We start from the raw sequence: 25,111 nt of genomic DNA on the forward strand, positions 1-25,111 counted from the left end.
TTTGGAGCAGGGGACATTTACTGCCTGAGGAGGGTAGGATGCTGTGGGCCCAGAGCAGTGACAGGGCAGCATGGGAAAGCTGAGACCCCAGCACCGTGAGCGGGGCAGTGAGACTGAGGAAACAGAGGGGAGAGTTTGGAGCCAGCCTACTTGGTCCACATCACAGCCTTGACCCTAACCTGGATCCTACAATGAAATGTGTTTACAGATACCCCCAACAATATACCCTGCTGGACCTCCAACTATATACCCCGCTGGATATAACGTCCAAACCCTTTTGTATAGTCTAGTTCCATGCTTCCTCATACTCCACATGTACCCTGCTCTGTAGCCCAACTCACTCATTTGTCATTTCCCAAACACCACTGTACTGCAACATTCTGCCATCATTCTGCCATATCTATTTTATTCAAGATTCACTTCCAATATCTTACCCTTACACAGATCTCTTACTCCATTGTTCCCCTCCTCCCTCCCTCCCTCCCTTCCTCTCTCCTTCCCTTTTTTCCTTCTTTTCCTTTCCTTTCTTCCATCAAAAATTATCTGAGCAAACATTTCAATGACAAGAATTATACTAGATAATTCGGGGGAGGGGGGATGCACATTTTCACCATTCTTGATTTCTCCCCTGTTTATTACATTTCATCCCATACAATAGTGAACTGTCTCTTCTACTGTTTCTCATAAATTTGTTTGCAAAACTTCAAACATTATCATGTGCCTCGTATCAATATTAGTTATATACATGACATGTCTAACTCACTAAAATGTAAATGTCTTAAAATCAGGTACCACATCTCATTTATTTTCTTGTTCTGTACAAAGCCCAACTCAGTGACTTGTGCATACTAGGTCCTAAATATTGGATATACAGCCTATCATAGATAATGGACCAATTACAACTCTTCTAATATCATGGCCACTTTCCCAAAATATTTATTACTATCATTAGGGCTCCTAATAGAGGAAATTCCTATTTCAGAAGTGAATTTTCCCCAAAATATCATGCTGCAAAAACACAAAGGTAAATTCAAGCCAAAGAGTTCTCTCGGGCCGGCCCAGTGGCATAGTGGTTAAGTTTTCACATTCTGCTACGGTGGCCTGGGGTTTGCCAGTTTGGATCCTGGGAGCAGACCCACTCACCACTCATCAAGCCATGCTGAGGCAGCATCCCACATAGAAGAACTAGAAGGACCTACAACTAGAATATATAACTATGTACAGAGGATTTGGGGAGAAAAAAAGAAAAAGAAGATTGGCAACAGATGTTAGCTTAGGGCCAATCTTCCTCAAAAAAAAAAAAAGAGCTCTCTATTCACTTTCAGAGAACAAAATAAACTTCTAAATGGTGAGTATATAGAGATTATTTGCTATTACTGAAGCTAGTTATTTAAGCTTAACTTATGATGAAGCTTTTCTGATAAGCTTTTCAAATACTTTGGTTAATTTGTTTAAAATTGGATTAAACAGCTGAAAATAGATAAAATCAACTATCTACTTTTTAGTATTAAAAGTATATTTATCTACCATTTAATGAAGTTTAAAATATTTTTAAGTGGCAATTGGAAGGCAAGTACCAATTGCCTTCCAATTACACTTTCACAAATATATTTTTTCCTTACAAATTAAGTGTGGCTGTCACGATATATTTGTAACATTCAGTTCAGTTATATGAGCTCTTGGAACATATTTCTAAAGATCTGGTGAGGGTGGCTTGGAAACAAAATCATCCCAGACTAGGACATGGGGATTATCTGAGTGGGGCGGCAACCCCTTTGTCCAACACACAAGTTCGGATCTAAATTTAGGACCAAATAGGTCAGAATTAATATGAACATTCCTGCATTCTATTTTCAGATTCACTCGCCTACCTATTGAGTTCTTTGCGGCAAACCATCCAGTCTCAATTTATTTTGAATTCACATCACCACTGCTGTGTGACCTTAGGTAACTTTCTTAGGTTGTGACTCAGTTTTCCCCTCCGTAGAATGGAGATAATAATAGTATTTATCTCATGGGGTTGTGAAAACTAAAAGAGTTGAAATATTTAGAGTGATATAACAGCTTTTCAAACATAGTACACTTTCAGCAGGTGTCGGCAATCTTATTTTTTTACAATTATTGTTATTATTAAATTTATGTGCTTGCTTTAGAATCCTAACTACTCCAAGTAGGACTCCCATATCTCAATGAATCATCACCAAATCACCAAATCTGTTGACAGGTATTAAGGTCAGAGAGGCTCAATCAAGGGTAATATTCAAAATCTTTAGCAACAGATGAGTCCAGTCTCCGACCGTCAAGGTGAACATCCTCTAGTACATCGTGCTGGCGTGTACCAGTTGGATATTGCAAAGCACCTGCAGTAAATGATACAGGCAAGGAGGAACTCTGCAGAACTCTCTGCTAGCTCCCATTTACCACTAGGGATTTGATAGCTGGGTAGCCTGGCTTGAATACCAGACATAGACTTTCCTTTTGTCCCTTCTACAGATCCTTCTACCTGTTTTACGTTGTATTCTCTTAGTGATAAGACATGGAGTGGTATATCTGTAAACCCATGTTTTAGGATGCTTTTGTCAGCATGACCCAATAAGAGTAATCATATAGCTTCAAAACGAGCACACTTTTGAGAGTGATGGGGGCACTATTAATAATTATACCAGGACAATTGACCACGTTGGGACTGGGGAAACCAAGATGTGTTCTCACCTACCTAAAATGCACCAAGTCTTTTCTGCCTACAAATTAAAATCATGATATCTCTCACTCATATTCAAAAATGTTTCTTGAACTTTGATTCCTAAAATTCTTAGAGTATAATTTTTTCTGGCCTTGTCACTTTCTTGTTAATTAGTATAAAAAATAATAGTTGGAGTAACTCTTTAGAATATTCTCACAAAAGGTGTATTCCTAGCCAATCTGGATAAACCCAGAACATCTGGTAACTAAGTGCAGTCTATTTCTCTATGAAATGTCTTTCAGACTAGCTCAGCGACGGTCAAAATTAAATGTGCATTGGAATCAAATGCATATCTGAATTTAAAAAATGAATACTATACTTTAAGGGTTTTTTTTTTTTTTCCCTGAGGAAGATCAGCCCCAAGCTAAGATCCATGCTAATCCTCCTCTTTTTGCTGAGGAAGACCAGCTCTGAGATAACATCTATTGCCAATCCTCCTCCTTTTTTTTTTCCCCAAAGCCCCAGTAGATAGTTGTATGTCATAGTTGCACATCCTTTTAGTTGCTGTATGTGGGACGCCGCCTCAGCATGGCCGGACAAGCGGTGCGTCGGTGCGCGCCTGGGATCCAAACCCGGGCCGCCAGTAGCAGAGTATGCGCACTTAACCGCTAAGCCACGGGGCTGGCCCTAAGGGTGTTTTAAAGGATTTCCAGAGCCAGTTTTGAAGATATGTGTCTTTGCCACTACTAAAGATATGATTTCACTGAAAAACAGAGATCACGACAATGGCTCAGGTAGAATGGCACATGATCATTTTTTGACTGGGCAAAGACACAAGAGAAAGGCAGTGTAAAATAATTTACTTCCAAGTCATAAGCAACATGGTGGGGCTCTTTCTCAGATATTCCCATCTTTAAAATTTTATAGCATCCATCAAGATGTTAATGTGTCCCTTGATAAAAGAATTCAGCAGCCAAAAATTTTAGAAACTACAAGGTTAGACAAAGTTAAGTAGTTTCTATGGTGCAGGACTTCTCAGAGCCTTCAACATGCTAACATGCCTTGAGAAGCTCAGGGGGGACTGAAGCATGAGGCATTACCTACAATAACAGACCAAATCTTATTTTAAAAATGTTGTTTGTTTGTTACATTTTTTTTTATATAGAACATTTTTAAAATATCTAACAAAATACAGTTTGGGAAACAATCCCACATCCTATCCAGAAGAATTAAAGAACATAGTTTAAAGTTTTGATTTCAATAAATGATACTATTACAACACAAAATAAGCATTGGTAAAATTACTTTTTAAAAAATGGAGTGTGAATTTCTTTAATTCATCGTGGACAACGTTATTGAGGAAGCATTCTCCCAAGTTTCAGAAAAGGATGTAGCCTATCATAGTTCTTGAAAATAGATTTTCATGAGCAGGAGTGTATTGTCCTGCCTCACTCCTAACAATGTTTTTTGTTATCTATGTTTCCCACCACTGTTCCCAGGGGGTAGATTTCTTGAGTGAGAGAGACAGAGAGAGAGACAGAGAACATCTCAGAACTGCTGCATTCCTTAACAAAAAAAAAGAAATAATTGGCTAGCAAGTGGCAAAGACTAGAACGTTTTTTAATCAAGTACAAAGACAAGATTTCCTAATAAACATTGACGGCATTTAATGAAAAGTTTTTCTTCCTATTTCATTTAGAAAGTATTTTTGCACCAGATGTGTCAAATTAAAGTGGAAAGGCAAAGAGGTTATTTTCCTCAGGCAGAAGGGACAGTAACACTCACATACACGTGTGTATACACAAAACAACACACGTGCACATAGACACACACATGCGTGTACACACACACACATATGCACGCACAGATGCACTCTGTTTTGAGACCCAACACAAATCTGTATATTTTTCCCAGCTTGATCTATGATTTATGATGTCTCTCTGATACTAGGAGACCCATAATGATCTAAACTTTCAAAACACGTGTCTCAAATGCCATTAAACTGCTTCAGTTTACCTAAACCATCCATAAGTGTTATCTATGCCAACCACATTTTGAAACAGAATCAATTACTAAATATTCACTCAATAACTCTATCCTAACCATGTAATGAGATGAATATCTCTGTCAACCTCTTCCTCAGAGTAGACAGTGAAGGCCTTGAGACCACTCCAAGCACCAGGCACTGGGTTTCTCTGAATCTTTCTTTTCAGTTTTGAGAAAATAAGCAACCATATTTTCTCATCCCGCAGTTTCCTGCTTCTTGCTTTCTGGAGCTTCCGTCCAACCAGAAGTCCTGGTGTAGACTAGTCTAGAGAAGTTGGGTCTATAGCCACTTCTTTATTACCTAAGACTGATGTTTACCAGGATCAGCGGGAGGAGCGAGAGAAACACAAGCAAACTCTTCCACACATAAGCCTTCCTCTTCTTGATAATATTCTTTGTCCCTGAGCAGAGCCCCTCCCCAGCCCAAAAATCCTCAGTCTAAGGTTGAGCTAACAGAGCACATCAGACTCTGCTCCCACTTTATTCCCTGAAACAGTGTCTCCTGACATTACTAACATCCAGTCTTCCATCTCCACTAATGACTTTCCCCTCCTCCTACTTACTGGATCTCCTCTCTGAACCATACTTCCTACTCAACAATCTCCCTTTTTCATCAAGAATAAAGAAACCGGGAATTCGCTTGTGGTCCATATGGTGACCATATGCCCTGGATTTTTAAGTACAATTCTAACTGCAAAGATTCTATCTCCTTATCAGACCACATAATATGATTTCTGGGAGGAAAAAAAATAAAAGAAAAAATAAGTTCCTCCTGAGTATGGACTATCACCCCATGGGAAACTAGATCTGACTGTCTTCACCACAACTATTTGGCTAGTTTTTCAGGAGAAAAAAATGGAGGTGGGATTAAATTATAATATTTATATTCCTCTTCCTTGCCCTCAAAATATCTTCGCTGTCATGTCATGTCATCTTTGCTATTTTCTTCCTTTATTTTGAAAATCCTATCTGCAGTAATAAAGAAATTGTGTGTTCTGAGACCTTTGTGCACAGATCCTAAGTGGTTGGATTGAATAATAATGACAATGCAAAAAATATCTTTTAGTGCCAAAATATCATCTCACTGAATTCTTTCAATGACTCTTTAAAATGGAATATGAGCTAGGTAATGCTAGCTGCAGTAACAACAACGCCAACTTTACACAAAAGAAATAAAATTCACAGTAAGAAGTCATGTTCCATGTAGTCGTTCAGGGAGTCAAGTTGATGGAGGCTTGTGAGTTTCAACCTGTGGTCCCCAAAGTTGTCTTGAGTCTTGAAATCCAGTCAGCAAATAGGGAGGGATGCACAGGAGGTTTATATGGCCAGGCCTAAAAGTGGCATACGTCCTTTCTACCTACTTTCCATTGGCCAGAACTCAGTCACACAGCCCCACTTGACTGAAAGGAAGGTCTTCCTGAGTCTTGAAAGTTCCTCCTTCCTGCGTGACTAAGATAAGGGAAATGGATTTGTTGAACAGCTATCTAGTATCTTTCAGAGATGGCTGGTATTATTATTATTGTTATTATTTCCCTAATTTTACAAATGAGGCAACCAAGTTACCAGGTTGAGTAACTTGCCCAGGGCTACACAAGTATTGAGAGCTAAAGAACAGACTTGAGCTTGAGATATTTTGGAAAAGAAAACAACAAAAAACGAAAATCTCCCATTTTTTTTTTTCTCCTTATGCCATGCATCTGCTCTGTATTAAGAAATACGTACACATACTATTAAGGCTTTATGGGATGTCAGCTAATCCCACAGGGAGAAAATGAATGGTAAATACTTGATGTGTTCACATTTCTGTTTTCAAGGACAATAGTATGTTTCAAACTGTCTGCTGTTTTTTAAAGTCGGCAATGCCTAGAACTAAATGATAATTTGTTTAGATTTTTGCATGCTGTGTTTTATGGAAGACTCACTCTATAATTTTTATAATGTTTTCATTCTTTATATCCTTCCTTATTCCAAAATCATATTTGAAGTGGTCGCCTTAAAAATGAACAAGAAGGTCTTTACATAAGCTAATAAATGAGAATACGTCACAATGAAGGCTCAAACAGAACTCTGATTCATGAATTTTCTTATTGGTTTTCCTAGTGGCAGATATCTTATTATATTTGGACTTGGATTTCACACACTCATGTGAAATATATATACAGACAGCTGGTTTTAATGAGTCTAAGTTCAAGTGTATATATTTGACCCTATATGAATCAGCTAACATTATATAGGTCTAAGTTCATGGCCATATTAATATATCATACCTGAATATGATCTCATTTCGTAAGTCAAGTGAAATGTGACAGCTCCTAAGGCCTATTGCTATCAGCAGACAGAGCAAAATAAACAGATCACAGCCCACTCCTTCTTGAATTCCTGTAACACCTTCATGTTTCCTTCAAAGTAAAATGCAAACAGCTAACTATAACCTGTGAGGCACATCATTATGGACTCCTCTTGTCCCTCAATTCTTATCTCATAGAACCGCCTTTCCTCTCACTGTGCTTCGGTTTCATTGTGGCCTTCTCTGGTCATCTTTTGTAGAGCCCTTCTCCACCGAACCTCCATCCCAGCCCCCTGTTCATTACTTCGTTACACTTACTGCTATCTGTAACTATGTAATCCTCTTTTTTCTTTAGCATACTTCACTTTTGTCCATCTCCCTCCACTATAACTTAAGTTTCAGGGGGGAGGAATGGTGTTTATGCTGCCCATCATCATTATCCCTAGTGATTAGTACAGAGTCTGGCCTACAGAAAGTACCAATTAAAATGTATTGGTATTTGCTATGGCCATCAACAGATATTTATTGGGTTTTAACTCTTTGTAAGATTTTCTGCAATATGAAGAAGAAAATATAGTTCCTGCCCTTCCAGGAATTTACAATCTAGATGGAAAAATGAGGTATGCAGGCATGTGTTACATAGCTAATATCACTGACAATAATAATAATAGCAGCTAATATTTATCTAATCTTTATCATACACCAGATTCTATTCTAAGAACTGTACATGATTTCATTCATTCCACTCTCATCTGTGAGATAAATACAATCATCATCCCACTTTACAGACAAGGAAAGTGAAGCAGAGAGCAATCAAGTGTGTGGTGTGAGGTCACATAGCTAGGATGGGAGACAGCTAACAAACCAGAGAGAGCACGACAAATACAAAGGAAGGATTACACTGAAACATATTAAAGGAGTTTGGAGTCAAGAGCATCTCTGGCCTGCAGTTATCTGTGATATGTGGCTGGAGAATATGAGATTTGAGCTGGGATCTGAAAGGTGTGCAAATGTAGAGTGGAAAGAAGCTATTCTAGTTGGTCAGAAGAGCATCACGAAAGGTTGGAAGTAGGATATCACAAAACTATTTTAGGGGGCCAGCCTGGTGGCATAGCAGTTAAGTTTGCATGCTCCACTTGGGCGGCCCGGGGTTGGCAGGTTCAGATCCCGGGCGCGGACCTACGCACCACTTATCAAGCCATGCTGTGGTGGTGTCCCATATAAAGTAGAGGAAGATGGGCATAGATGTTTGCCCAGGGCCAATCTTCCTCAGGAAAAAAAAAAGGGGGGGAGGAGGGAAGATTGGTAACAGATGTTAACTCAGGGCTAATCTTCCTCAAAAAAAAAAAAAACTATTTTAGATTCAATGAATAGACCCACTTGGCTTAAATGATGGATCCATCCATCTTCTTATTAATTAGTTGCTAAGACAGAGCCCTGGTTATGGAGAACTCTGAATGCCAAGCTAAGAAATTTGGGTCAAATTAACATGAAGCAAAAATTTTCAGCCATTGGATATTGTTTGGGTGTAAGTAGTTTTTTAGTGTGGTAGTTGTTACAAATTTATCATTCTCTTTCTTCCTCTAATCCTTCTCAGAACCTCCTTTCCGATTATACCTAATTAGACTCTTCTTCTTCCCAGCCATTCCTGTTAGCATTTGTAGATGCTTCTCTATAAGCCAAATTAGATTTTCTGATTTCTGATGGACCATCCTTTGGCAAGCTGGAATTTTCCATCTTCATAACTCTGCCTTTCAAATAAACATGTCTTTAATTATTTGTATAAGTCAGGCTAATACTAAATTCTCTAGAATAGCACTGTCTAATAGAAATAAATGTGAGCCACAAATGAGAGCCACGTATGTAATTTTAAATTTTCTAATAGCTACATTAAGGAACAAAAAGGAATAGGTGAAAATAGTTTTAATAATATATTTTATATAACCAACATATTCAAAATATAATAATTTCAACCTGTAGTCAATATAAAAATTATTGGTGAAATATTTACCTTCTTTTTTGTTTTGTTTTGTACCGAGTCTGTGAAACCCAGTGTGTATTTCACACTTACAGAATATGTCATTCAGACTCACCACATTGCAAGGAATTACTGGTCACATGTGGCTGGTGGCTAACATATTGGACATTGTCCAGAATTAGCTTGAGAGGAATAAGTTATAGCGACGGTTTATTACTTTTAGTCTTAAAGCTTTATTCCTTAGGACGTCTTGCCTGCAGGGCTTGAGGCAAAGACCTGGGCCTTTCTTGATATTTGGGCAGGTTTTTCTCTGGATACATGTCAAGCTGCAAGGAGGTTCAGCTTTTTGACAGTAAAATCTAGTAGATCTAATATTGAGGAGTGGATGCTCTGAAAATGGCTCTCACATCTTCACATACTGATATGGATCTCACAGATTCAGGCACTCCTAGAGCTTGTGTCCTTCCTCACCACATGCGAGATGCTGCCCTCCCTGCAAGGAAAAATCCATGGTCAGGCTATATAAGGACACTTATTTTTAAAAATCCTACTTTAAATGAAAGATGACTTAGATATAGAAAAGAATGCACACAGATGGGCTGTGGTTAGCAAATTCAGCATATTCTAAGGCAGTAGTTCTTAAAGAGTGGTCCTTGGATCGGCAGCAGCAGCAGCACCTGGGAACTTGTTAGGAATGCAGATTCTAGGCCTTGCTCCAGACCTGCACAATCAGAAACTCTGAGGGAGGAGCCAGCAGTCTGCATGCTAAAAAGCCCTCCAGGGGCTCCCAGCACACGCCAACATTTAAGCTCTGCTGCACTAAGGAAATAATATGCTGAGGGCGAAGTAGGGGGAAGCAGTGAATGTTTGATGTTTAAAAAGAGAAAAAAAGTTATTCTCACTCCTCAAAGAAGATTCACCATTAGACATATTAACATGGCCATAGTGCAATTAAAATTCACTATCTCATGCAACAATATGAATGAATTTCACCAGCGTAACATTGAGCAAAAGAAACCAGACATGGAAGAGCACATATTGTGTGCAATTCCATTTAATTTTTTGATTTGTTAGTGCTGTCCGGTCAATTCCAACTCCTAGCAACCCTGTGTACAGCAGAGTGGAACACTGCTGAGTCTTTTTGCACCATCCTCTCACGGTCAGCACTATATCAGACAATGCTCCACTGCTGTCTGTAGGGTCTTCATGGCCAATTTCTCGGAGGTGGGGGTCCAGGTCCTTCTTCCTAGTCTGTCTTAGTTTGGAAGCTCCAGTGAAATCTGTCCACCGTGGGTGACCCTGCTGGTATTTGAAATACTGGTGGCATAGCTTTCATCATCACAGCAACATGCACCACCACAGTATGACAACCAACAGATGGATGGTGTGGTTCCCTGACCAGGAAACAAACCCAGGCTGAATCTTAACTGCTAGACCACCAGGGCTGGCAATTCCATTTATATAAAGTCTGAAAACAGGAACAACTGATCAATGCTGTTGGAAGTCAGAGGAGTGATTTTTGGCGTGAGGGTGGTGACTGGACGGGAAGGTGAGCAGGGCTTCCTGAATGCTAGATATGTTCTATTTCTTGAGCTGGTGCTGGTCATACAGGAGTGTTCAACTGGTGATAATTCATCAATGAAGTTCGCACTTTTCTTTATGTATGTTTATCTTCAATGAAAAGTTAAGAACTCAAGTTTTTTCCAAAAATTATGAACACAACTTTTTAGACAAGTGTTCAGTAGTGTAAATAACATATACTTGAATTCAGTAGACTTCTCTCTCTCCCCCTCAGTTGCCCCTCCTAAACAGCAAATAGAGATTTCGCCTTAAAGTGACCCCATTTATTACTTCTCGGAGTTAGAAGATAAATGTAACCTGCCTTGATGCTCTCTTGTGTCATCCGTTTAATTAAGGTCCTTCCCTCCCTCTTGGTCTCTGCTCGGTGCCATCCTTTTCTCGTTCTCAGCTGGATTCAGACCCACTTCTAGCATTTAATTATTGAATCCTTGAAGCAAAGTGGCCTCAAATGGGATCCTTCCAAGGAGATCTGCATTTTTAAAAGTCCCGAAAGACAGAAGATGTGTCAAGTTCCAAAAGAATGACATGCTCCTCTGGGAATAATGAGAGGAGAGAGGACAGGGTGGATATTTTGGAACAGATGGTCTTATCTGGTGTCCCATTACATCTCACAACACAGATGGCCATTAGGCCATCAGCTTCATCACTAACACAGTCGCCCTGATCAAACATGTTTTCCTCACCAGTGCTGTAGGAGCAGTAGAACAGTGTGTGTGTAATAAAGGGGCGGGGGGGGGGGCGGGAAGGAGGGTGATGCCCAAACAGGATGTGGTGTTCCAGACAGAGGTACCACTAACCTAAAGTTTTTACTGATTCTATCTGTAGTAGTGCTTTATCGGGTAAGGCCACCAAATAAGAGATGACCACCAATGTGTGTTTGAGGATTATTCAGTCCTTACATTGTAGGTTCTTTGGGTCTACAACAACAAAGCTACTTCTCATTCTTTTCACCAATAATAGAACATTAGAACTGTTGGTTATTAAACTACTCTGATTATCTTTTTCTTAGAAATTTATCAATATAGTTTTCTACTATAAGCAGAACTGATATTCTGCCAGTATACCCTGGTACTACTGCAAGAATTTTTGAAATACTGAAATATTTACATGCTGTTTGGCAAAGAGTGACTTAACTCCCTTCCTTGCAAGTAACTCCCACCACTACTCTGCCACCCCAGACAAACCAGTGAGGATCCAGGCAGTTGCCCCAGTGCTGTGGATATGTCCAGTCTCATTGGCTGACACAATGCTAATTAGTAAGTGTTTTGCATATCACATCAGATTCCCTTATCCACGCTATCCACTTATCCATGCTACTTTATCCATGCTGCTTTATCCATGTTATTCAAACACTGACTACTTGATGCAGTTCAAGATCGATGAAAACTGACTCCAGAGAATTGGGATGGGGAAAGAGAACCTTACATTTAGGGAAGATTCCACTTCAAAATCCATTTTGAAACTTTGTTTTGATGTGTGGCAGGGATACCAACTTGAATAGCTAACATTCAAAAGAAAAATAGACCATCCAAACAGCGATGTGCACAAATGCATTTTGCCACTTTTATGGATAGAATATTTGTGTCCCCCCAAACACACACAGATTTCATATGTTGCCCTAGCCAATGTGATGGTATTTGGAGATGGGTCTTTTGGAGGTAATTAGGGTTAGATTTTGTCATTGAGGGTGGGGGCCTCATGATAGGACTAGTGGCCTTACTAGGAAGAGGAAGAGGGAGAGATCTCAATCTTTGTTTCTCCAAGTGGACACACCCAGGAAAGGCCACAGCAAGAAGGTGGTGGCCATCTGCGAGCCAGGAAGAGGGTGCTCACCAGAAACCAAATCAGCAAGTATCTTATCTGGGACTCCCAGCTTCCAGAACTATGAGAAAAAAAATTTCTGTTGTTTAAGCCACACAATCTATGGTATTTTGTTATGGCAGCCCAAGCCGACTAATATAGTCAGTTATCACATTAGGAAAATCTATTATAATGCTTCTAGAACTCATAGTTAAACCTAGTCTAAAAATAGTAGTGGATTAAAATAAAATCTTCCTGGAAATAGAAAATAATACTTTTAAGTTAATCCTTAGTCTACTTCCCAAAGTCTTCATAAAATAACATTTTACAGTGTTTTATTTTAATGCATTTTTCTCAGTTTATGAGGGAAAACATTGCCCTCATCATATAAATGCCTCTATACACCCCATTTCCTGTAATACCAGATGTCATCTGAGCTTTTTCCCCACCAGGGTCATTTTTGAAAATGAAATTTCCTGAACTTGTTTTATTCTGCATGACTGGGCTGTTCCCCTCTTTAACTTTCTCTAAGTTTCTTGGTCCAGTATCTTTCAATCTGTGAACAAGGTTCACGAGGGTGTGGAACATTTTAAGTGAAGAAACAGGTGAATGTTTTAAAAAATGGATCTAAAAGAATGCCAAACTTCTTAAAATAATGTTTCTAAAAAGCACCTTAGAAATATTGAAAGTATATAGACACCTTAAAATTAGATAATGAACTTGCAAGAACCACAAAGTAAGTGAAGTCAAACTCTTTTCGGGTTATGCGAAAGCGACACACATTGAAGTCACCTCAGTTGGTAGGAAAGTCAGAGAGTGAGCAACTTCCGGCCCATCTGGGGCAGGAATGCCCTAGGTCAGAGTCTCAGAAAGCAGCTCATTACCTGGAACTGTCTGCTGCAATCTAAGGGGTAGTCCAAAGGGATGTGGGTGGGGCACTGTAGGCTACAAGGCTTAGCTGATGTGGGCTCTTTCTGTTCTGCTACCCTGGCTCTAGAGAGATCTAAACTCTCTAGATCTCAGAGGTGAGAGTGGGCTGGGAAGAAGTAAGAGACAGAGGAGAGGAGTGAATTCAGCCTTGGGATACCCAATACAACAACAATGTAGGATTAGTTAGAATGGATGAAAATTGGATTCAATTTGAATGTCCAATAGCAGAGGCAATAGTAACATAGCTTGTGGTAGATCCACATAATGAACCACTCTGCAGCCATCCAAATTATAGAACTACATATATTATAGAACTATGTAGGAAAAAAAAAGTAAGCACATCCATTTTAATTTGGATGGGTTTGTGGATCCTTCTATGTGTGAGGAACAAATAGGTGCTAATAAGAAGTAATCCATGTCTTTGAAACTCACATAAAATGAGTAACTCCCACAAAGGGTCCAAATGCTTATCTGAGTCTCCAAACATGTCCCTTTACATTACTTGGGAAAAAAAATTTAAGTTGTGCTTCAACAGGGTGGGTTGTGAGGTAGTCCTTGAGGACTGTAGGAATCCCTCGATCTCAGCAGTGTGAGGTCGTGGGATCTCAGCCACACTCTCCAAGTGTCTGGCTGAAACAACCTGAACCCAGAAGTCCAAGCATTTATGAACCTGGAGACAGATCATCTACCTCCTCAAAGTCTCCATGAAACAAAATAACTGGGAAGCAGTGGCCGGCCGCTGGGCTGACTCTGCTCAGCGTTAGGGCCAAAAAAGCCCTCATTCTTTCTCCTACCGGCAAGGTCCTCTCAGTAAGTAGTACAGTCACAAAGACTTTATATTATCAGATCGAATTAAACTAAAGTGTAAATAAAACTCTCGTCTTCTCCCTGATTTATAGATGAATGTTCTAATAGAATTCCAAGTCACTTAACATCTAGAACCATAGCTACTTTTCATGTCTGTGGCCTGGTCAGATTGGTAAAAAAAAAAATGTCAAGAGAGGCTGCAGTGCGAGGTTTAGCAAGAGAGAGGGAGGCAAGATCAGAAAGGAATCAGAAGGATGGAGGTCAAGGATAGCAGGTCACAGACAACTGAAAACAAGAGCAGATTTGCCTTTGTTTACATTGCCAAAGGGGAAAACATTAACTTGATGGAAAGGGTAATTAAGCATTTCTTTTTCCATCATGGTCCAGCTCGGCTTCATATCCAGCTGTTCTGTCTTACATTGTGATGATTCTTGGTTGCATTTCTGAGTTAACGATAGCCAGTGTGGCACCGATGTCACGTGGCACTACTTCCCCTGCTATTAACCTTTATTTTATAAATAGACAGTACAAATCTCAGAGTGAGAACTGTTCGACTGAGGTAGGCAGATAATGAGGGAAGCATGGGAACATTTACAGAGAAGTGTTGTCCGGAACAAAGAGATATTTTGAACATATCAGCAGATTAGCACTGTAAAGTGTTTTAGAGGGATTATCTGGCTCAACACCCTCAGTTCCTAGGTGCAGAAACTGAGATTACGTAAACAGAATGGATTTTCCTAGAGTTATGAAGCTTGTAGTTGTAAATCTAGAATCACAACCCCAACTAGTGCCCATCGTCTCATGATGGGTTCTCTTATTTGCTTGTATTTTCAGTAACAACCTGCAGAAGAATATCACTTTCAGTGGAGGAATGAGCTGGTTTATATAAGTTTACTGTTTGGGATTTGGAATGTGTGTGTGTTTTTTTTTTTTTTTTTTTTTACTTCTTTTTCTTTTGAGGTAACATTAATTTATAACATTATATAAATTTCAGGTGTATGTCTGGGCCCGCCTGGTGGCGCCGGTTCGGATCCCGGGCGTGCACCGACGCACCGCTTGGCAAGCCTTGCTGTGGCGGCGTCCCGTATAAAGTAGAGGAAGATGGGCACGGATGTTAGCCCAGGGCCAGTCTTCCTCAGCAAAAAAAGAGGAGGCTTGGCAGATGTTAGCTCAGGGCCCATCATCCCCCCCCAAAAAAAAATTTCAGGTGTATGTCATAATTCAACTTCTAATGGAATATATTTTCTAGTAGAAACAAAGTTAGTGGTACAGGTTCGTAGTTTTCCCAGCCATGTCTGAAAGACTGTTAGTACTCAGATTCCAGAACTCTGGGAATGATTGGTTGCTTTTTAATGGGGGTTGATGATCGCATAATGAAGACAAATGACCAACCCTACCTCCGTAGAGCCGCCCAACACTCAGGGCAACGTCCTGTCCTGTGGACTCCATTGCTTTTCAGGTAAATATAGGTCAGCCTTGTATATCCAGCCTCACTGGGACAAAGCACACTTCAGATCCTCGCCATTTGAATACTGTGAGAATGTACTGCAGGATATATTTTCCCTAAATGGAGGAATAGTCACTGCAAAGCTTCAATGAGACCATAATTGGCTGTGGAGACTCTAGTTTATTGTGGATAAGCACACTGTTCAGATGGAAGAAAAACTACTTTATTCTAATTGCTTCACATAATAAACCAGCGATTCCAATGAGCAGGCCAGGATAAATGTTTTGCTTGGTATAAAAGAAGCAGTTTACAAAAATCAAAGGAAATCCAGGGGATTGTGTTTCTGTGCAACTTTTGCATCAAGCTAAGGTCCTCGTGTGTGGATGCTTACACGTTACAGAGCAAGGAGATTTCGCCTTTAGCTGTTTGTGGATGGCCTTTGTTTTGTTCATACCCATTAGAACTTTACACCAAAATGACTTGCAGCCTCGGCTCTAAAAAGAGGTCGGAGCTCCTCTCTTACTAGATGGATTTTGTTACCTCCTGACTTGAAAATGTCTTCCAAGACAGTTGATCATCTATTCAGTTTCAGCCTTTACAGTCACCTCTAATTTTGGTGTAAAGTGTTTTTTGCCAGCTGGATTGTCCTCTTCAGTTATTAAACACATCTCCCTAGTTTTTTGGCTATTTCCTCGAGTCAAATCCACCTTAAGAATTCAAGAATTGCCATCGTTGATGAATTCATGGAGTGGGCATGAAGTTCTGTAGCTCATTCCCCAACAACAGCCCTAAAAATCTTTTGTAAAATGGCAGTGTCACTGGCATTGGGGTATACATTTCTCTAGTTATTTTTAACCTTGCTGGGATCATGGGTCCCTGTGAGAATATAATGGAAAGTACCTCCTCCCAGACAAATAAACATCTGAATATATGTACACGTTTTCCATATCATTTCAAAAGGGTTTGTGGATCTCTAGAATATATTCAGGGATCTCCTATGGTTAAGAACTTCTGTTTTAAAGGGACATCTTCGAATGAGATAGCATTTATTTTGATTTGTAGTTTAGATATGTTTGTTAAAAATTCAATAGTTTCCTCATGTACCATCACAGCTTAACTCTATACATGTACTATTCTATGTAGACGTATGTAATAGACTACATTAAAAATGATCTACTGTTTAGAATTTCTGTTTTATGTTTTTTTTATTTTAATCTACTTTAAATATTCTTTTAAACCTTTTTCAACTTTCTAAATGAGGAGTTTTTTTTTTAATTTATGAAAGTATTTCTTTTTTATTCTTGTTAATCTTAAAAGATAATCTTTGTCTAGAACTTTGGCTTGAATATTCTACGTAATATTTGCACTTGAAAAAAATTCTCTAATAGGACATTGACCTTAAAGATTTTGAAAGTCAGAATCTACATATAAATTTAATTCCAGTTCTCTGCTATTAAAATAACGTTGACTGATCTCAGAATTAGGTGAAAACTCTTTTACATTTTTTTGAACATTACCAAATGATAATTTTTAGAATTAAATAAAATATGAATCCAAGGTGCTGCAAGAATATATACAACTACATCTTTCATGGTAGTTTATAGAACTGACATAGAAATAATAAACTCTCTTAGTGACCATATATGGTAGATATATTTTCTCTCTTGCTCATTATGAATAATGATTTTAGATACATATGCAGTGTAGCTTTCATCACCTCCTAAGCAGAAAAGCTCCATTGTCATTGCAAACCCACAACTAAGTGTAATGTAATAGGACCCATGATTTAAAACATTCAGGATCAAATCCAATTTTGCTAAAGTTCATGAGACTGGAAATTCAAATAGCCCTTTTAATAGAGAAACTATAGTAGAAACAATCTTCCTTAGCCACCTGGTTATGTGTGGGTGCTGTCATGAGTTTATACTTTTTATCCTGCTTTATTGCTGTATGTGGAGGTGGAATATTTCTAGAGAAGAGGCTCACATACAAGATAAAATGAACTTGTGGGTTTGGTGATGAGTCATATTGATATGAAATCCTTGTCATCACATAAAGACGTGCATTTGCACACACACGGAATATACTCTAACGTCATATTTCTAGGATGCATAGTCTTTCATATACTTTATTTCTAAAATCAAGACATGTTCTTAGATTTGATAGTGTGTTATAGTTAATTTGGTAGCATTATTTCCTAATCCTACACAAAATAATTGTGCAAATAACAACTGATGGTGTCTTGGGTTCAATGAAATACATTATATATAGATTAGAGCACATAAGATTAGAGGTACGTTAGCAATGTAAAACAACTTCCCAAGGAAATTGAAATTAAAGGGTCAATTAATTTGCTAAAGACACAAATATTGGTGATAAAACAGGTACCTTCTAGAGATTAATTTTTGTAATACTTTCACTCATCTTATGTGAATCATTGGACCATAAACTTTTAAACTCAGTGTAAATCACTTTTTAAGAGACATTTCTTATGTAATATTTGGTGCATGAAACATAATGTTTATGTAGGTTAGAAAGCATAACGAATTATTGTTGAGTGTTAATGAATAAATTTTAACTACATGCAAAATCTTGGATAATCTTAAAATGTTAAGGTTGAGAGAAATGAGTTTTGCCCAAGACTACATGTCAAATAATGCCATTTTCTATAAACAAACAGAAAAACCAAAACACTTTAAAAATTAAAATTTCGCCTGATTCATGTGGTACCTTTTTCAATCATTGCTCATTTTCAGTGTTAATGTGGAAAAAAGTATTCAAATGATTTTTTTTAATCCACACGTTAGAGCCAAAATTAAAAAAAGGCATATTTTAATGGGAGCTAGTTTAAAACAATTTGACATGAGTGAGATAACAGTTTGGAAAATGTGCCTATGCTTAGTTTTGCTTCCAAATTTGGACTTTGAAACTTATTGTCAGTCTCGGAAAGAAATAAGAAGCTGTGCAGATAATTAAACATTTGCCTTGGGGGAATTATTTGCAGTTAATTAAAACCATACACTTTGGGTGTATACTTGCTTCACTGGTTATTAAATTTGAATCATATGTTAACCACCTGGGTTTCTCACTTGTCTATCAAATGTTGCTTGTGGCAGTTTCAAGAAACAAACTTTCTCATAATATTCCAAACCATATTGTTTAAAGCTATCTCCTAGTTTGAGAAGGAAAAGAGGGAAGAGAGGAAGGTAAACAAAGAAAGAATGACTTATTTTAGATTCCATTTCATTTAGCTCTGTTAGGGAGTTAAAACTCAACTGAGTGATATTAAGTCAGTAGAGAACCCGTTTGTAAGTAACAGAAGTGCCAGTCTACCATCCCCACCTTTCTCCATAGCCATGTGTGTACAAAATTAGCTCCTGGCACCAGAGGGAAAAGGAGTGAGAGGAGGGCAAAAGGTGTAAAGGGGCACATATGTATGGTGACGGATAAAAACTAGATTCTTGGTGGTGAACACGATGTAGTCTATACAGAAACTGAAATATAATCATGTACACCTGAAATTTACACAATGTTATGAGCCAATATGACCTCAATAAAATACTTTAAAAAAAAAAGATTAGCTTGTGGCTTTTGGATATCTCTCAGTTACCATCCTTTTAGCTGCATGAAAAATATCATGGAGGTTACTAAATTGTAGCCTCTGTGAGGACAGAGACTGGGTGTTTTGTTTACTCTTGTCTCCCCAGCATCAAGAACAGTGTCTGGCACAGAGTTGACCCTTAATAAATATTTGTGGAATGAATGAAAGAACCTATTTTCTGTCTTCCTGCTGACCCACTCACATGCTCTTTCCAATGGCTCTTTAAAGGGCCTCCTGAGAGGCCTCAAACATCCAACAAGGGACCTTTTCTTGCTTTCCAAGAGTCCATCACTGAAATTCTTTTACCTACGTTATTTCCTGTAAAGTACATCATATGACAAAAAAAAGATTAACTTATGCCGATTCCACATTTAAACGTGCCATACGAGGGAGAGGATGAAATTGCACAGAACAGAAGGTTTGCATTCCTCCTTTGCTATTGTTCTACTGCTACGGTTCCTGAGGAAGATGAACTTAATTACTACTGGTTTCAAAGCTCTACATCTGGCTCTTTCAAGGACTCAAGGCTCCCATATATGAACAACTACAGTAATGGAAGCATTAAGAACATTAAAATTAGATATTCCTTTAATCTTCTCTATTTTGCCTTCCTGTCATATCCTTTTGCACAATTCTCCTAAGATTTTCACTGATGCATAAAACCTGCTTATATTTTCTTCTTTGTTGCAAAAAGATGTCCCAACCAAATCTCTACCATCTTTACCTTGTAAACTTTGTGCAGATATGTTATGCAGTATTTTAAGAAAAGCTAATTTACTGATTAAAATATTTAAGTATTTTAATGGTATTCTTAAAAAGTAGTAAATTCTGTCCCCCAAATATAGATCTATCATGTTTGTTCTGGAAGCTGCTCTATTTCCCAGGTAAAAATGCTGACTAGAGGTTTTACTTGTTTGTTGCGTCAGATTCTGCAAAGGATGACAATATTACAAAAGACAATGAAGTAATAGATCATTCTGTGTGTGACCAAGATCAACCCAACGGTAAGTTGTGAGATCCTTTTTCGATTTTTTTTTCTGCTGAGGTATATTACATTTTTAAAAACTCAGATTTTAGTTTTTCTGGAAAAATATTGAATCTGATACTATTTTATTAGAGCTGAATACTGATTGGTAGCTGCCACATTTAGAAAGGACATTTCTTCTCTACAATTCTCATCATTCATTATTTTTTTGTACCAGGCTGGCTTCATTTATTTTTGTTACTTTCCTGAACTCTATAGGCGTTGGGTTTGCAACTACTGAAATGAAGATATGATAACAATGAGAATAAATGTAAGACATATACAGAATAGATCCAGGAGATAAAATCTACATATCCTTGGATACCAAGAAAAGAGAATAGAATAAATGGAAATGAAGCAATCTTTAGAAAAATAACAGAAAAAAAAAGTTTTCCTAATGCAAACCAGTTCCTCCACCCCAAATGTGAGAGTACACATTATATTTATAGGCAAAGATAATAAAATCTCAAATGAGAACAGAAACCTATAAAGCCTCATGGAATTTATGAAGATCAATGATAAAGAAAGGCTTTTAAAGCATAGAGAAAAGTCAAAACCAGGTTACAAGCAAAATCATCAAAATCAGATTAGCATTAGCCTTCTTCTTCCACAACTCTAAATACTAGAATAAAATGAAGTAACATTTCCAGGCTCTAAAGGACACAGTTTCTATATTTAGTGAAGCTATTATTCATGCATGAAGTCAAGAGTAATATTTTCTTAGGAATACAAAGATTAAGAAAATATGCCACCCAGTATTCTTTCTGAATAACCTAGCAAAAGGCCTGTGCAAAAACAATATATATAGAAAGGAAGGAACAATTCAAGACTGAGAAAGGCACAGTTGAAAAAGACTATATAACAAGAGACTCATTAAATGGATGAAAATGTTGAAATAATTATTTCAAAATTAGTATCAAAATATCTTACTTAAATGTTTGCTTTTACCTTTGAAAATTATAGTATGTGTTGTTTAAAAGTGAGAAAGAAAAATGAGACACTTCTGCTGTCAGTAATGAAAGTCTAAATAATGTAGACCATTGCTCCCACTGAAGACAACTAGACAACCTAAACAAAAAAAAAATACATATATATATAGAGAGAGAGTCTGTTTAAAGGCATCAGAGAGCTAACAAGTTACAGAAGAATTGTCAGGCTAACTTATAGGAGAAAAGGGATATCCAGAGATGTGAGCTCAGAATTTGAAACTGTTTCTAACTTAGGGCATTTGCTGATTCTGTAAAAGGTGTCTTAAGTCCCATTGCTCAAAAGGACAAAGGACTCTGGTAAACTCCCAGTGTTTTGGGTTAAAACTCCAAAGATATGTACCCTAGCAGGAAGAATAAATCAGCAGATCAGCCTTCTAAAAGATCACTGCCCAGCTTTGAATCATCTCAGTCCTCAAATTCAATTAAGACCAACCCAGATTGCTAGTCCCTCTAGGCACCTGAAAAAAACACATGTAAAATATTTACTACATGAAACAAAAAGAGTGTTATAGGTTTCAAACCATTTGCATAAACAGTCTGTTAAATATAATGTCCAGCACACATGTACAAAAAATTAGCTAGAAAAAAATGAAACAAGGTAACATGAAAACAAATAGTCAAGAGAAGCAGGGCCATTTGGGCTGAAAATATTAGAGTTATATAAACACAAAGTATAAAATAATTATGCTGACTATGTATAAGGAGATAAAGACAAGACTGAAAATTTTAGCTGAGAACTAGAAATTCAAAACAAAATAAAAATAAAAGAAGAAAAACATGAAAAGAAATTCTGGAAGTAAAAGATGCCACAGTTGAAATGAAGACTTCAATAAATGGATTTGGGTTTAACAGCATATTAGATACAGATGAAAAAGAGTTTGTGAACCAGAAGTTAGGTCAGAAGAATAGATCCAAAATAAAAACAGTAGAGAAGGAAAGCATGGCAAACATTAAAGAAAGGGAAAAGATGGAGGGTAAAATGACAGTCTATCATATATGTAATTGGAGTCCCAGACAGAAAGGAGAGAGGCAATTGGGCAGAAGTAATATTTGAAGAAAGTATGGTGAGAAATTTCCTACACTGATGAAAGAGATCAGGCCACATGTTCCAAAAGCCCTTTGATCTCCAAGCAAAATAAATCCACAGTAGGCCCATCATAGTAAAACGGCTGAAAGCCAAAGATAAACAGAACATCCAAAAAGCAATCTTCAAACAAACAATTGGACTGATAACTGACTTTTCAATAGATAAAATGGAAATAAAAAAGACAATACAACAGAATAGCTACCAACCAAGAATTCTAAACCCAGGGAAAATGTATGTTTCAAGAAAAAAGGTTAATTAAGGACATTTCAGACCAAAAAAAGAAAAGGGAAGTTCATCACCAGAGAATTCTTGTGTTCATGAGGTGGTAGGATATTGATCTCAGATAGAAGGTCAAAGACAAAGAAGGAATTAAAAACAAGGTAAATGGTAATTATTGGATAAGTATAAATCAATATTGATGGTACAAATCAATAATGATGATACTAATAATAATGTTTCCTGGGAGTTAAGACATACATAGAATTAAAACATACCACAATAATGGCATTTATTGGAATGAGGTAAATTAAGTTTGTGTTCTAATGTTTTTCCATTGTCATGGAGAGTAAAAGTATCAATTAATACTAAAATCTGGTAAGTCTCAATGATACCTGAGAGTTAAGAAATTAGGTGAGCCCTGTGGTTACCCCAACGGACTTCCTGAAGAGACTTTCCAGGCCACAGTGCAGAGAAGAGGAATCCAGGCAGAGTTCACCACACTCCCTGAGTTGAGGAGACAGAGCTGAGAGTCCAGGGAGGCTGAGGTATCTAGCGTTTACAGAGCAAAGTACTGGAGAGAAGAGAGCTCCACAGAGTGCACACTCTAGACAGCTACAGAGGGAATCCCACAAGTCTTCAGCTGAGCACTGATCAGTTCATGCACGAGAGGAAATTATCCAAGGCTGGGTAAAGAGGACTAAAGGATTTGAGGGAGTGATACCTGAAACTTACACAAGGCTGGGAGGAGTAACTGTTCCCCCCACCCAGACTGGAAAACCTAAAACATTATAGAGAGCTTAGAACGGTTTGCCTCAGTGACGGAGCAAAACTGACAATATACTAAACGCGGCTCTTGTCCTCCCCAATACAACGTAAAAGTGAGACTTGAAAGGATCAAACTGCTTCTGAGTAACTTAACTGCATCCCTGAATGAAGCTGAAGAATATTATAGGAAAATAAATGTATCTCACATCCAACAGAGTAAAATCGACAAAATTACCAGGCATGCAAAGAAGTATTGGAAAACAAATCTCTATGCATCTCTAGTTTTTCTGCACATTTTATGAACAGAGGCACTGATTGCCTTTGTTTTGGCCAAACTTTTCAAGGTTGTTTGTATAGTGAACAATCTTGGAAGACAGAGAAAATGTCTCCCTCTGGAGCAAAAAGCAGGCTTGCTTACAGCCTTGGAAGATAGGAATAGTGCTTCCCTCCAGATCAAAGAGTAGACATGCTTACTGTTCATTTAAAAAGATTCAGGGCCAGCCTCAGTGGACTAGTGGTTAAGTTCGGCACCCTCCGCTTCAGCAGCCTGGGTTCACTTCCCGGGTGCAGACCTACACCACTCGTCTGTCAGTGGCCATGTTGTGGTGGCGGCTCACATAAAACAACTAGAAGGACTTACAACTAGGATATACAACCATGCACTGGGGCTTTGGGGAGGAAAAAAAAAAAGGTTCAGATTCTCTAAGATCAAAGTTCCTCCCCTGTAATACAACGACTGAGTGTACAGGTATCATCTGGTCACCCTGTAGGAATTAGGGCTCAGGGAACAGGTACAAATACTCTGGCTACTGCTATTGCTCTGAATAATAAACTGTTCTTCATCTCTGACCTGTAGTCTTAATGTCTTCTGTCAGCATCCATGGAATTGTGGCTAGCTAACTTGTTAATTTGCAAGTAGGATGAAATCTCAGACCCTTCCCAATTCTGGACAAGAAGTGGGAAAGTATGACCTGTAGGAGAAGAATAATAAATTAATAGAAATTGATCCAGAAATAGCACAGATGGTGCAATTAATATGAAAGGTCGTGTTACAAGTCATTATAACTGTATTCCACACCATCCAGAAGCTAAAGGAGGGATTGTCCATGTTAATTAGAGATATGGAAAACATAAAAAGGCCCAAACTGAATTTCTAGAGATCAAAAACAAGAATGTCTGAGATGAAAATTACACTTGATGGGAATGATGGCAGATTAGACACTGCAGAAGAAAACATTAGTGAATTTGATGATGTAGCAATACATACTATCCGAATTGAAATACAGAGAGAATAAATGATTGAAGAAAATGAAAAGAGCATCAGTGAGCTACGGAACAACTCCAAGGGTAATTCCAATTCCAATATTCATGAATTGGAATCTCTGAAGGCAGGCGTGGGAGGGGGAGACAGAAAAAATATTTGAAGTAAAAATGGCTGAAATTTTTCAGAAATTTGATGGAAACTATGAACCCACATATCCAAGAAGTTCTGTCACCCTCAAGCAAAAGAAATATAAAGAAAATTATACCTCAGCACATCATAATTAACTTACTCAACACCAGTGATAAAGAAAAAAATCTCAAAAACAATCAGAGGAAAAACACACATTACACACAGAAGAACAAATACAAAGATGAAGCAGAAGTCTCACTGGAAACCATAAACTACAATTACAAGCTAAAACATGGATGAATCTCACAAGGATAAGGTTAAACTAAGGAAGGTAAAAAAGCATATATATTGTACAATTTCATTTACATCGAGCTCAAAAAGCAGAAAAAAATAGGTATAATATTTAGAAAGGCATGTATAAGTGGTAAAATGATAAAGAAAAGCTAGGTAGTGATTACTGTGACTGTAATAGTC

General features: G+C 37.9%; 1 protein-coding gene across 1 annotated transcript in view; it reads left to right on the top strand.

The window, feature by feature from the left end:
* Positions 1-20,438, top strand: part of LOC131418212 (ADP-ribose glycohydrolase MACROD2-like) — a 709,048-nt gene extending 688,610 nt beyond the window's left edge. The window contains exons 8-9 of the mRNA XM_058562207.1: positions 20,087-20,164; positions 20,404-20,438. Coding sequence (XP_058418190.1) covers positions 20,087-20,164; positions 20,404-20,438 — 113 coding nt within the window. The remainder of the gene's footprint in view (positions 1-20,086; positions 20,165-20,403) is intronic.
* Positions 20,439-25,111: the final 4,673 nt, after the last annotated feature.

The sequence above is a fragment of the Diceros bicornis genome, chromosome 19, assembly GCF_020826845.1.
Source record: "Diceros bicornis minor isolate mBicDic1 chromosome 19, mDicBic1.mat.cur, whole genome shotgun sequence".
Classification (NCBI taxonomy): Eukaryota; Metazoa; Chordata; class Mammalia; order Perissodactyla; family Rhinocerotidae; genus Diceros; species Diceros bicornis.